The 14,551-nt window shown below is 40.2% G+C and overlaps 2 protein-coding genes and 1 long non-coding RNA gene across 13 annotated transcripts; 1 reads left to right on the forward strand and 2 right to left on the reverse strand.

Moving 5' to 3' along the window:
- Window positions 1-4,304: 4,304 nt before the first annotated feature.
- LOC135342342 (uncharacterized) lies at window positions 4,305-9,020 on the reverse strand. Of its 7 annotated transcripts, XM_064539054.1 has the most exons (8): window positions 7,423-9,017; window positions 6,824-7,304; window positions 6,553-6,623; window positions 6,434-6,491; window positions 6,265-6,382; window positions 5,711-6,209; window positions 5,088-5,497; window positions 4,305-4,698 (listed from the first exon to the last, which is right to left on the reverse strand). In XM_064539054.1, exons 5-7 carry the CDS (start codon window positions 6,348-6,350, stop codon window positions 5,297-5,299), a joined length of 786 nt encoding a protein of 261 aa, XP_064395124.1. In that variant the 5' UTR covers window positions 6,351-6,382; window positions 6,434-6,491; window positions 6,553-6,623; window positions 6,824-7,304; window positions 7,423-9,017; the 3' UTR covers window positions 4,305-4,698; window positions 5,088-5,296. The 7 variants fall into 7 exon arrangements, with proteins under 7 accessions (XP_064395124.1, XP_064395127.1, XP_064395125.1 ...); XM_064539057.1 differs by having other exon boundaries at window positions 6,434-6,503; window positions 6,553-6,620; window positions 6,824-9,017; XM_064539055.1 differs by having other exon boundaries at window positions 6,434-6,503; window positions 6,824-9,017.
- A 258-nt stretch (window positions 9,021-9,278) lies between these two features.
- LOC135342344 (uncharacterized) lies at window positions 9,279-13,793 on the reverse strand. 5 transcript variants are annotated; one of them, XM_064539064.1, is made up of 7 exons: window positions 13,653-13,793; window positions 12,925-13,042; window positions 11,758-11,820; window positions 11,151-11,239; window positions 10,066-10,126; window positions 9,719-9,796; window positions 9,279-9,514 (listed from the first exon to the last, which is right to left on the reverse strand). In XM_064539064.1, exons 1-5 carry the CDS (start codon window positions 13,725-13,727, stop codon window positions 10,085-10,087), a joined length of 387 nt encoding a protein of 128 aa, XP_064395134.1. In that variant the 5' UTR covers window positions 13,728-13,793; the 3' UTR covers window positions 9,279-9,514; window positions 9,719-9,796; window positions 10,066-10,084. The 5 variants fall into 5 exon arrangements, with proteins under 5 accessions (XP_064395134.1, XP_064395133.1, XP_064395132.1 ...); XM_064539063.1 differs by having other exon boundaries at window positions 9,719-9,820; XM_064539062.1 differs by having other exon boundaries at window positions 9,719-10,126.
- Window positions 11,736-13,655, forward strand: LOC135342348 (uncharacterized). Its single transcript, XR_010396845.1, has 3 exons — window positions 11,736-12,720; window positions 12,774-13,084; window positions 13,499-13,655. It is a non-coding gene; the product is annotated as an uncharacterized LOC135342348 (long non-coding RNA).
- Window positions 13,794-14,551: the final 758 nt, after the last annotated feature.

The raw sequence follows: 14,551 nt of genomic DNA on the forward strand, positions 1-14,551 counted from the left end.
TATGATTTGTATGCTTTTTGTATGCTTATTGTACAAAATATAATTATGATAGCAGCCCTAAATATCCCTATTGCACTGTAGTAACCATGAAAGTGATTATTGGAGACAGCGTTCTTTGGTTTAAAGTTAATGTACACAACAAGGCAGTAACCATGGCAACATCGTTATCATCCTGATCCATTTTACATATCTAATATGAATCCCGAATAAAAAGGTACACAATAAAACAATTACACAATTACACAATGACAATGGCCTGAGCAGCTAGCTAGCTAGCAGCGCCAGGGTCAATAGGGTCACGTTTAATGAAGACATTCTTGTTCTGGGTTCTTGACCTTAGCTGCATATAGCAGCTTCTGTTTTTTATTTGCTTGCTTGGAAAGCTTACTATACCTAGATCTATCCAGTGCAGCAAACCAGTAATCAAAATTTATACCGTATAGGTGGTTTTGAAGAATGTAATAAAAGGTCAAAGGTTGCAATTAAATCCTGGATCTCCTCCAAGCTGATTCCTCTGGGGCGCGAGGCGCGATAGCTCAACCGATTTCTGGTGTATAAACTCAGGGGCGCGAGGGTAAACTATGTAAAACATAGGGCCACGTGGTGTTTTAATTAGTGACCTTTTGACACTGGCATTCCTCCTCCTCTGACTCTCTGACTTACTGAATATCTTTATGATTGTGATATATTAATCGATGAAATTTAGTAGGAATGTAGTTTTGTACAAAATGTACACGCTTAAAATGTTTGGAGGTCATGTGATCTTCAGCGATGGCGTTACAGTGTGATTAAGAAGATAAAAAAGGAGGATTAGAAACAAGTGTAGCCACACCCCCAAATTTTTTTATAAAGTACAACTCAGTTTTACTATTTTTGTGGTGCCCAGATATGATGCGTATCATTTACAGGTGCACAGAAATAAGGAGAACTGTCGCATTTTCTATTTAATGCCCTCTAATTAAATATGCGTATTTCAATTTTCCGCTTCACTGAAAATGATGTCCATCATATCGAGTTGCACTTCATAAAAAAAGTTGGGGGTGTGGCTGCACTTGTATGTATATTCCGGTATTCCGGAAATTGTAAAGTTGTATATTTCACTGTAGCTCCACCCCTGAAAGTCACACGACTTTAAAAACACATTCAACATGTTCCTTCATTATAAGACTACATTATTGCAAAGTTTCATCTATGGGGTGCCGTTTGTGTCAAAATGCTAATTTTATCTACTTATGCAGAAGTACACTGACTTATGCAGAAGTACACCGACTTATACACAAGTGCACCGACTTATACACAAGTGCACCGACTTATGCACAAGTGCACTGACTTATACACAAGTACACTGACTTATACACAAGTGCACCGACTTATACACAAGTGCACTGACTTATACATATAACCTGAAGTACTTTCACTTATGCACAAGTATGCTGACTTATACATAACTATGCTGACTTATACATAAGTATGCTGACTTATACCATAGATACACAAAAGAAAGGGATAGGCAACACCCAGCACTTCCGTTGGATGAGGCGAGTTGCTAAAAAGGGGTGTGTGCACTCAAAATGTCAGTAAAGATATTAATAGTTTGTAGTATTATAGCAAACTGTGCTCTTGAGGAGACACCAGATACACTTAGACATAGGCTATTAATCTTTTAGAGCTACTATATGCAAAGTGATGAGAAAGTGAGGGGTTTCAGTACACTCTACAAACCATAACAGGTCTGTTCCCAAGTCCTTCAAATGCCATCTCTTCGATCACACAATGCAGATAAAGGCAGATAAAGATACTTGTGTTCCACTTTCTAATACCTAAACTGTGTCTTAGAGCACTTCAAACTAGATTACCATGTACAGTATGAGCAGGAGAGGTACGCAAACTTTCTGGACTTCGGACAAACGTTTCATTGTGCTGCTACTACTTCACTGCATTGAGAGCTGGAAAATATTTCCATGCAGTTATAAACACACTTTAATTCTGTGAAACGTACATGTTATAAAATTATTTCATATTGGAGATATAGGTACATAAACTGACAAATCGGTGTTTTTTCACACAAATCAAGCTGAATAAAAGAAAGCTCGGCACTAACATAGCAACTGTAGCTATCAGTAGTGCTGGGTGTATGTGTGCATGATGCCTGATTGCTTTGAATTTCTCTTTTAGGCCCAATAAGCAGATATAGGGATCATTGTGTACTTTCTTGAGCGCAACTCGCCTCCAACCAGAGGGTGTGACGTCACACACTGCATTTACCTAGCATCACGTGGGGCGTTGCCTATCCCTTTCTTTCGTGTATCTATGCTTATACACAAGTGCACCGACTTATACACAAGTACACTGACTTATACACAAGTGCACCGACTTATACACAAGTGCACCGACTTATACACAAGTGCACTGACTTATACACAAGTGCACTGACTTATACACAAGTGCACTGACGACTTATACACAAGTGCACTGACTTATACACAAGCATCATTATTAGTTGTAGATTTTTTAAAGCATGTGATCCTCATGCATGTCCTTAATTGCACTGATGAGCTAATCACTGAGTAGAACATAAGAACAGGATGGCTAGTGGAGAGGATACAGACCAGCAGAGGTGAGTTGTATGTATATAGATATGATGGTTAATTAAAGGTAAAGGTACTGTAATTATGTTGAAGACCTGGCGTCGCATTCATGACATCATTACAATGATATTACTGCAGTGCTTTCACTTTCTAGATAACAATTTACATGAGCCCACTACCTGCGCTCTTAGGCTCGCATCAATAATAGTTTACTTGCTCTATGACCGCTTAACATATTAATTATATTTTCAAATGGCTAGGCCTAAAGTTGTGGAAGCTTTCGCTACTTTTAGATATAAGAAAATTGCCTAAGCTGCAGGGTGTCGCATATTTGGAGGGTCGCCTTAATTAATAGGGGTCCTTACCTATAGCAGAGTCTACATTAGAGGGTCGCATCTGTAACTCAACCGGCCTAGTCTACTTCAGGCTGCATAAAAACTTATGTGGGTCCGGGTCCGGGAGGGGTATATTGCCCCCGCCAGAGGTTCATCTCAGAGATGTCATTATCTCAGAGATGTCATTATAATAACAATTTAGTGAAAATTTGCGTTGTAAAATGTAAATGCATATTAGTCTGAAAACCAGGGAGCACCTATATATTAGGTAGGGAACCTTGTACATGATACCGACGTTTAATCATTGTATTTATACCTCAGTGTTGGCAGGCCAAAGATTGAACTCGACATCGAAGAAATACTATCTCTAAGAAACCCCAGTATAGTTGGACCAAAATCAGCGATTTGGTTGGAGTAGCCCGATCTACATTGTATCGACGACTTGATGAAGCTGGAATTTCAACTGATGATTACACACATATAACAGATTGTGAATTGGACGCAAGTGTTAAAGATATTAAGAAAAGTTTCCCTGGAGATGGAGAGGTAATGCTATCAAGCCATTTACTGCGTGTGGGAATCAAAGTACCACGTCAAAAGCTACGTGATTGCATTCACTGAGTGGACCACGAAAACACTGTGGCACGTAGATCACTCACAGTTAAACGCAGGGTATACTCTGTGGACCAACCAAACTCCTTGAGACATCTTGACAGTCACCATAAACTAATCAAGTGGCGGTTTATTACCCATGCCTGTATTGATGGGTATTCTCGAACTATCACAAACATCACATGTGCCAATAACAACAAATCTGAAACTGTCCTTCAGCAATTCTTGATTGGTGTAAATGAATTTGGCCTACCACTGCATATTCGAAGTGACCATGGTGGGGAGAACATCAAGGTATGGGAATATATGTTGACAAGTTACAAACGACGAAAGCAGGGGGAGCTCCACACACAACGAAAGAATTGAAAGATTATGGAGGGACGTTCATCGCGGCGTAACAAGCAATTTTGCAGACGTATTTAGGAACCTTGAAAGCGAGAAGCATTTGGATCCCTTGAACGAAGTGGACATGTTCTGTCTGCACTTCGTTTACATGCCTAGAATCTGCAAGGCACTGAATGAATTTCAGCTATGTTGGAATAATCACAAATTGTCCACTGAAGGCCACAAAACACCTCTTCAGTTGTTTTACGAGGGAGTAAGGTACATGAGCCAAGCAAGTGCAGATTCTGGATCTATGGATGCTAACAGCAATTCGAGTACTACAATGCCACAGTTAGTCAGCAATGAAGACATACAAGTTCCTTTGAACTCCTACACACCCTGTTCAATTGTTTTGACACAAATACAGGGAATCAATCCTATGGGCGATTCAAGTGATTTTGGCAAAGATATATACAAATCTGTAGTTAGGACAATTGGAACTCATCTCCAACAAGGTTGCACAATTTGTGAATAATTTTGTGTGGTAGTTTAATGACGTCATTTAACACATTTGTATCTCAATTGCATGCACACAAAACTAATGGTAATCAAGTTATATGTTCTGAAAGCCACTAGAGTTTAACATACACATTTCCATCTTCTTACAAAAATCTTCTGGAGCCATAACTGCCCAGGATCTCGATACTATTAGACAACAGGTACAAGTGCGAGCAACTGGTAGCTGATCAATTGAGGTGAAATCAATAGTAATCCTGTAGCCGGAATCTTCTGGGATCCAGTGATGAACTGTAGAACTTCAGACAAAGAAATGTTGGACTCTGTGTGGGCAAAATAATAAAGAATGTGAAATGCATAATTACTTGAGGCACGTGGGCGGCCACGGGTATAGTTAGTCGGTTGGTTGGTTTGTTTGTAATGTGAGTCTGCTTTAATGTGAGTCTGCTTACCTGTCTGTCATAGCACTGCATGGATAGCCTTCACACAATAATTTATTAGTTTTAATAGTGGAAGTTAGCTTTGTTGTCTTTGTTGTCGTAAGAAGCTTGAACTTGCAGGTTGGCAGCTTTAGTTAGCTAACTACATGCGGCCTTTATTCGAGGTAGACTACGTATTTACAGCTGAAGTGAAACAAACCTAAAATGCATGTCCTAGGTCATGTCAACAGCCGAGCTCTAGTTATACAAGTGTATACATACAGTCAACTGACCTTCAATTCCACAAGACGTGATAAATTCAGTCCAGAAAAGAATGATGTCTTCCTCTTTCCTTCTGTCATTGCTGCCACTAGCGGAATACTTAATGACCACGTCATCAATTAGGTCTGTTTCAGTCGGGTTGAATGCATCTGATGTAACCAGAATACTATGAACTTTCTCAGCATAACAGGTAGTGACCAATTCCATCTGAAGTGTGTCATTAAAAACCAACTCTCAGCTGCTCAAGAGCAGCATGGGGATGAAAGAAGATATAGTAAAGCCAGACAGATCGGATTAGGTCATCACGGTCTTTCATAGTATGCGAATCGGCAGGTTTAGAATATCCACAATCATAGATAAATTGGTAATCTGGACGAGAAAGCAATACCTTCAGATCCTCATTCGTTGCTGCTTCCTGAACCTATTATAAGAGTAGACAATTAATGCAATAATTCACTATACCTACAGTAATTTTTTGTGGCCACCCCGTGCATGATCTATATAGTAAGTTGTTAACTTGCTTGGGAGAGGGGGAGGGGGGAGGGTTGAGTATTTTAGTTTGATGTTATACACTGAACTACTATACATAGTATACACAATACCCGAAAAAGTTGTATCACACTCCATAACTAACCTTAAACAGCAATTGTTGAACATCATGATCAGGGATGTCATTGATTGCAGCAGGCACACGCACACTTCCGTGTACCAAGAAATCGGCAATTGCAACACAGAAGCATGAAGGTGATAGGCCACCTTGAATGATACATACGGACAGCATTTTTCCAACACAGTAATAATGATTTTTTGAGAGAGCTTGAATATTGTGGAGTACAACAACATTGGATGGCCACCCCGAAAAAAGACCGGACTCCAAAAAAATATCTTTCATCAGCAAAGAGAAAAATTCTCGTCGAGGGCCACCATCATCAACTGTAGCAACTTCTCCAATAAACTTGACCTTTAAAAGTTTTCCAACATTGAACGAGGGTTTTGAGAAGGCACGCAACGTATAACTAAATACATGACGTCTACGAATGTTTATCCGCTGAAAATCTTCTTCATCTTCCGCCACAATTACTTTACGTTGATGTTGTATTAAAATATGCTTTATTTCGACATAGTCAGAAATTCTGAAAGAATAATGATGAAATGACTCATAACAAATGATCTTGACGACATGCTTACTTTCTGTTGATGTTACTAGGCACAGATTTGGGGTAGTAGCATGTAATCCATATCGCTATCAGAGTCAGCAACATGCTCATTTCCATCTCCAGTTAGGTCGATAATGTCGAGATAATTCCTAAATGAACACACATTCAACGATAAAGTTGTAATTAATTTTATGCATTACCTGTAACTACACTCCCCAGAAGATTTCCGCTCACACTGACTGTCAATATGTGTAGATCCTGTATGAGAAGCTGTCATGCAAGCCTAGTAATTACAAGCGGACGTGATCCATGTACTCACGTTTAGGTAAGGGTTTAGAAGGTACCCCTTCATTGTCATTTGTTTTGAACATTTTTTGCTTTTTTTCTCTACTGCAAGAAATTACATTACATCAAAACAATATTAGCTATGCATGTACACTCTATCGTCCATGTCGGTATCCTACAACATAGTCAATAAAATTATGGCGAGTGTTATATTTGGCATTTGTGTGGCTACCTGTTAAATTTCACCAAATCAAACGCTCACTGCAATTATAGTATCATACAGTATCATACAAACAAATACTCACATCACATGAGGCATCAACATCAGGGAGATCGAAGTCAGGGAGATCTAAGTCATCAATCTAAGTCATCAATTGCCAGGAACCCTTGGCATTCGATAACTTGGCCACTTGCTGAGGCGTCCATTCATAAGAGGTTGACAACACAGGAACCGTAAGGGATCTATTGCCTCCTCCAGTTGGTTGCAGGTAAATAAATTTCATTGGTTCTTTGAACACGGATCGAACCTCTTTTTGTACATCTTCCACAGTCATTTCTGAAGTGATATGCACTTTTCCAATTAATCCCCCTGCTCCGGGCTCAGCACGATATCGATTACGAGGGTACGGGATAACATTCAGTATTTCACCACCTTTAGTTTGTTTGGGCAAGCACACAATATCACGATCCCAGGAGCTCACAGCCTTAGCCTTCTTAGCCTTCTTTCCTTTTGCTCCAATGGTACCTTTTCTCTTCAAATATGAAGGTAATAAGTGCTTCGCATTTCTGTCAAGAAAAAATAATTTAATTAATGCACATCTTCACTTACAATTACGGTAAATAGACTACATGGGTTAAACACTTAACAAGTAACATTTTGTGCCAAAGTATTAGTCACACTTACACAGAAGTAGCAGGAGAAGTATTAACAATTACATGCGGACCACCAATTGTCTGCCTTGACTCTGCAGAAGCTCTGTTAGGAGTTGTAGCAGCTTGAATTGCATTAGTAAACAGGCTTAAAGCGTTTGACAATACTTGCACATTAACCGCTGAAGATTCTGCCATGATGTCTCTAGTCGATCGAGTCTAGTCTACCGTACTTAAAGCGACCCTCCAAATATGCGACACCCTCGATCTTTTCCAATTTTCTGACCTCTAAAAATAGCGACTGCAGCATTCACAATTATTTTTTTATGTCGCGTCCTAAATAGAGGTCAAACCGCAGCCTCGATTCCAGGCCGCAAGAAACAATCGCAAGAAACAATGTAATTTAAGCGGCCTATAATCGAGGACAGTAGAATAACCTCCAATTAGATGCGACCCTCTAAATATGCGACACCAGGACTTCAACATAATTTTTCACCCTCCAAAAGAAACGACCTCTGGCTTCGTAATTATTTAAAAGTAAATCGAATAAGTACGGTAGTTATTCAGAGTCTAGCTAGCTAGAACAACCTTAACCATGTGCAAATTAAGGGGTTAAAGGTTAAAGGTTAAATAATTCAGCATATACTTGTGCATAAGTCAGCATACTAATAGGTATAAGTCAGTGTACTTGTGTATAAGTCAGTGTACTTGTGCATAAGTCAGTGTACTTGTGTATAAGTCAGTGTACTTGTGCATGTGTATAAGTCAGCATACTTGTGCATAAGTCAGCATACTTGTGTATAAGTCAGCATACTTGTGCATAAGTCAGCATATATACTTGTGCATAAGTCAGCATACTTGTGCATAAGTTAGTACACTTGTGTATAAGTCAGCATACTTGTGTATAAGTCAGCATACTTGTGTATAAGTCAGCATACTTGTGCACAAGCACTTGTGTATAAGTCAGCATACTTGTGCATAAGTGAAAGTACTTGTATATACAAGTCAGTATAAGTCAGTGCATTTGTGTATAAGTCAGTGTACTTGTGTATAAGTCAGTGCACTTGTGCATAAGTCGGTGCACTTGTGTATAAGTCGGTGCACTTGTGTATAAGTCAGTGTACTTCTGCATAAGTGGATAAAATTAGCATTTTGACACAAACGGCACCCCATATTCATCAGTTCATATGTAACCATCCAAAAGATATAATCACATATACAAGAAATCCACCATTAATTAATTGAGCCATCCTTAACAACACTGAGGAGAGAGGAGGTTGGACACGCATCATCATGACGCCTTCAGTCATGTGATAATTATAAACCTTTATAGAATTCCTTTGAGGTCAAAGGTGAGAATGTAAAAGCTTATCAGTGCAAGTAAGAGCTAGAGAACGCTAAAGAGAAATGGTGCTCTGACCTCCTCTGCTCATATAGGTCATAATCCTGTTAAACAAAAATTGAAAAAGTGTCAAAAAAATCTAAATACTAGTCTAGATCCATCTTGAAATCTTTTCAGCAGTATAGGGAGGCGGTGGGAATGCACTTCTGGCGACTTGCGGTGTCTCTGTACATGTACAGCCTACAAAACAGTGAAGCATCAAGGTGCCTAATTAGTCGGGCGCCGCCGACCTCCTTCCGGGCAAGGGGTTGGCTAAGTTCACCGTGTTTGATGCAGTTCCTGTTTGTCACTAGTTAGCCCCACCCCCTCCACATGGAGCTGGCGGGAAATGCTGTAAATTAAAACTACAGTATGGCCATGGATTGGACAGAGGGATTACAGCAGAAGGGGAATTACTATGAGGGATGGGTTGAAGACATTGATGGCCTGCTATCCTCTCATGCAAAGGCCACGGTTACTTGCTATGGTACACGTAGATCTTCAAACGCTTCTGGCAATGAAACAACAACTGATAAAGAAAATGTGAGCACTATACAGAAAATTAGAAAAGGGGGGTGAGGGAAGGAGAGAAAGTAATAGTATTATAAATCAGTTTGTGTTCACAATTTCAGATGACGGTCCCCAAAGTTAAACTCTTCTGGAGTCGTGGAGAGATGAAACGGGATAACACACCCTTCTACATTGCTGAAACTCAGCAGTTAGATTGTCAGTTCGGTCACCACTACTACAAAGAGAAAAAACACAAAAGTTCCCGAATATTAGTACAGGGTAGTAGGAAAATAGGTTGCCATGCACACATAACGATTAAGAAATGTATAGAATACCCTGAGTACAAAGTAGAGCCACAACATAAGCGTACGATTCGTGATAAGAAAATGTCTGAGCTTAAGATAGCTCTGTCTGACGGAAACTGTGTAACAACACGTACCCTGTATTTTGTGTCACTACCAGCAGAAGAATGCCACACTCACTGGTCATCCTACAGGAGGCGGTACTGCTGGCTTATCTAAGAGAATAGATGAAAAGGTATCTGCAAAAATCACAGAATTAGTGGGTGAAGGAATTACAGACTTTTACGACACTACGTCATGAAAGATCTATGTAAAGAATGCCTCCCAGACCCCAATGACAGAGCGTACTTTCCTATCGCCAATGACCTAAAGAATCACATTTATAATTATGGCTAAAAGAGCCCTTCAGCTTTCATGCCTCGACCAAGATGATGTACGTCAAAAGATTGAGCAATGGAAAGTCACGGATCCCGAAAGCACTCACTTTTTTCGTCTATATCATGTCAAGGATGGTGAGGAAGACAGTGATTCATGTTCACCACCATCTACAGAGGAAGTGAGGGAAGGTTACTTCAATGGCAATGACAGTGGAGATAAGAATAAAACGATAACCGATACAGGTCAATACGAACAAAACCTACTTTGGATACATCAGAGTAAATGGTAGCCTCGATTCCAACCCGAGTTGTTTCTAGCTAGGCCGACAACTAGGCCTGGTGTTGATTGTATCTGGGCGTGTATCTGGGCGTGGTTAGGAACCAAAAAACAAGAAGCAGAGAGATTTGCAAGAACAACACACCTATCTACATGGGCCGGCAGTGTTGGTCCTACCTACTAGTTTGTAGTCCATCACAAAGGGCAGTGAGTGAAAGCAAGAGACTTGCCATACCATGTTGAAAACCATGGCAAAGACGTTTCTTCCTTCTGACAAGAGCTGGGCCTGTTCTGCAATGAGAGTAGCTAGCTAGCTAGATAATCTATGGCTAGATTTCAGTTACTTCAGAGCATACACGGAGCTAAATTACGGTATTAAACTTATACGGTGAAATATGACAGGAAACAAAGTGTGAAGAATCTCTGCTTTGGTTTCCGGTTCCTGCCACGCCCAGATACAATCAATACCAGGCCGTATTTTTCAACTTCGTTCTATTAAAAAAAAATCGGCCTGGGACCGAGGCTAAGTAAATGGCAACAACAACTCCTAGGACGATATGGCAATACAATCAGCTTGATTGATGCTACCTACAAAACCACGAAATATGATCTAGCTTTATTCTTTATCTGCGTTAAGACAAACGTTGGCTACTCTGTCGTTGCAGAGTTTGTAGTTCAAAGTGAAACGTCAGAAAATATTCGTGATGCCTTGTTAAAATTGAAAGAGTGGAACCCTACATGGTGCCCACCATATTTCATGACTGACTATTCCGAGGCAGAGCTTATGGCCCTAGAACAAGTTTTTCCAACAACTACTGTGTACTTGTGTGACTTTCACAGGGAACAAGCATGGGGACGTTCGGTCAAGGATCACAAACATGGTTTGAGTGAATCAGAAGCAGAACAGTTACTCACTTTTCTCCGCACTTGTGCCTGGGCTCCTTCTGTTGATGGAACTGATCCTACTAGTACATATAAGTCAGCAGTGAATGATCTCAAGCAATCTGGAGTATGGAAAGATCACATTCAAGTCAGGGAATGGTTAACGACAAAGTGGTTGAATGTAAAACAAGTAAGTATATTATACCGCATATAGCACGAAATGTTCGAGGCACTTATATTTTGTGGAATGACTGCTTACCGGACCTTTAATCTTTGTACGGTATAGTAGATAATTATAATTAAAGAACAATTTTTGTAGACTTAATTTTCGTGTAGGATTGCTAACCCATGCACACAATCTGCGAAAATTAAGCCCCTCGAAATTTCGCGCTATACAGTATACGTATGTCCATATTTATTGTAATTATGTATTAATCAATGATGAACTACTTTGTACAGCGCTGGGCTAGAGCTTACAGGGATAACACATACTATGCTGCCATTGATACAAACAACGGGACAGAAGCACAAAACCGATTGTTCAAATATAGTTTTCTACCAAGAAAAAACCATAGAGCAACACTCTCAAGCACTCGGCATTATTGTTGACAAGTTCTTACCCACTAGGAGACAACAATACCTGCTTCAGAATTATCAACAATCTTCTTTATATCGGCCCTATCATAGTCACATTCCATCTTACCTACATTGTACACAATCGACCAAGGTCAATAATCATACACTGTCTGGACAGACAAACCAACAGTGCAAAAATTTCTGCTAGTCAGATACATGACATTGATATTGTGAGAGGAGTATTCGAACTGGAGAAATCATCCGGAAAGAAACATACAGTAGACTTTGCTTTTAATACCTTGGAAAAAATGACTTCCTGCACTTTTTCAGTGTATTTACACACAAACCGGCTTGGCAATGGGACAAACTTCCTCAATCCTATTTACAAAGTGCGTATCTATCAACTGATAACGAAGCACTTCATGAGTACTTCCAACCATCTGATGACAGTTTTCCCTTTTCAATTGTGTGTAATGAAAATACTGATGAAAGTACTGATGAAAGCAATGTCATTGAGGATGCTATACCAAAACGGGTGAGATTATAAATGTATATAATCATTTATATATGCCCCCCTATTTTACACTTATGTATAGGTCAGAAGTGTGTCCATTAAAGCTGCTGGAGAACGAACAAGAATAACTCTTAAGTCTCTAGAATCACTGACATACTTGTGCACGGATACAACCAGGCTTTTGGACTTAGACACTCAACTCAAAGATCTACTTCAAAAATTTAGAGCAGACTTACCTCAAGAGGAACAACTCATTGTTCGGCCATCAATTGTCTCTCGAGCTATTGGAATAAAGAGGAAGTATGCACGGATCAAATCCAAATTATCCCGTTGCAGTAAATTGCCGAAGACAAAGCCAAAAAGGAGAAGAAAAGCTGATAGCAAGTTTCGTAACAGAGTTGGAACTAGAGCTGACCGTTTAGGTATAATATATGTACCCTTTCATTTATTATATACAGGAAAGACGAGATTTGATTCACACAAACAGTCAATGAACAGAGAGGAAAGCTCAAAGTAAACAAGATAACATGTGCTGTATATAATCGTATAGTTTTACGCTATTGTAGACTACCTCAGCAGACAATGACTGATTGTTCCCAGATAACCTCCAGTCAAGTAGGTAAGTCAAAAGGTGAAGTACCCAGCTGAGTAACGGCCTTAGAGGCAATAGCATACTACTCCATAAAACATGCTAGTACGGGTTCATATGTTGCTTACCATTAAATGAAAGGTAGAGGAAGAAAAAGAAGGCGATGTGGGGACTGCCGTGCTTGTAGAGAACAGCAAGATTGTGGCACCTGCACCAACTGCAAAGACAAGCAGAAATTTGGTGGCCCTGGGAGAAAGAAACAGTGTTGTATCAAAAGAAAATGTGACGGTGAGTATACTCATTTCAAATTTATAGGCATCTATCTATGAGAGATAAATAGTTATGAGAGATAAATAGTGCCAAAATGATGCTTAGTTGGTGGCAGCGGCTTAGCTTCAACGATGGCGGCAGTGTTTAGTTGGTGGCGTGCGGCTTAGCCTCGAATATGATGTTGCTGTGGCCGTGAATAAGATGAAGTTGGAACCACTTTGACCTATCGTTATCTACCAGTCAGATCATGAAGCTACTAATTGGATGGCCACCTTTAAAGGTAAGCCGCCATAAGCACTGCCACCACCTTCGAAGCTAAGCCGCCACCAACTAAACACAGGCCGCCTCCTAATATATACAGATCATGCAGCCACATTTTGGTACAAATATTCACCCCTTATATCTACCAGCATCAATTTTATATCCATACAGGCTTGAAGCTTGGTAGCAATGCTACCTATACCAGGGATCAAACTACTACCACCCTCTCTGATCAAACTTCAATTACCACAACACTCTCTAGCTCTGCTACCAGTACCAGTAGTACTACTACTACATCTACCCTCACAAAAATGAGTGCACGTACATTTGCTGTGGGTCTTCTAAATGGAACAATGCAAGCTCCTCCAGGAGTAAGCATCCCTGCTGTGCCACTGCCCATCCTTCAGACTATGATAAACACCAACAACTGGTCTAACTTCTCTAATTGTTTGTAATGATTATAATGTTTAATGATGACGTAACAACTTCAAACACGGTGAACTTAGCCAACCCCTTCCGGGCAACGGTAGAGGGCGGCGGCGCCGACTACGAGTGCCTAATTGGCCATTTTAATTACATTCTTATGAGCGCACTTGATAAAACCTGACGGTGGATGACGCGCGTCCAACCTCTATCCTCCGAGCCAGAGGAGGCTGGAACCACTTGACCTTAGCTAATTAAGGTCACTAATTGGATTTATCCAAACCTCTCTTGCAGACTACTTCAAGCCTAGTTTTTAGTGTCTATCAGTTTAAAATGTTATTTTTTAGGGGGGGTCAAATTTTGTTTTCGCCAATTTTGCTCAGAAGCAGAGATACAATCAAAAGTCTTGCTCTTGCACTAGCCTCGATATCATGAGCGGCTTGTTCTCGAGGTCACTGCATACTGGCTTGAGACTTGTATCTCTGCTTCTGAGCAAAATTGGCGAAAATAAAATTTGACCCCCCCTGAAAAATAAGGTTTTAAACTGATAGACACTAAAAACTAGGCTTGAAGTAGTCTGCAAGAGAAGTTTGGATAAATCCAATTAGTGACCTTAATTAGCTAAGGTCAAGTGGTTCCAGCCTCCTCTGCCTCCGAGCAAGCAGTAGTCTTTGGACACACCCTTTAATTACTCCTGTGGGTGTAATGCGCATGCGCGCTCATTCCTGTGTGAGAAAATAATATCCAGATCCAGATCCTCCTGGAGAAGCATCTTTTTCTTCTTGAGGGCCACAAAATACT

This window comes from Halichondria panicea, chromosome 10 (genome assembly GCF_963675165.1).
Source record: "Halichondria panicea chromosome 10, odHalPani1.1, whole genome shotgun sequence".
NCBI classification, from domain to species: Eukaryota; Metazoa; Porifera; class Demospongiae; order Suberitida; family Halichondriidae; genus Halichondria; species Halichondria panicea.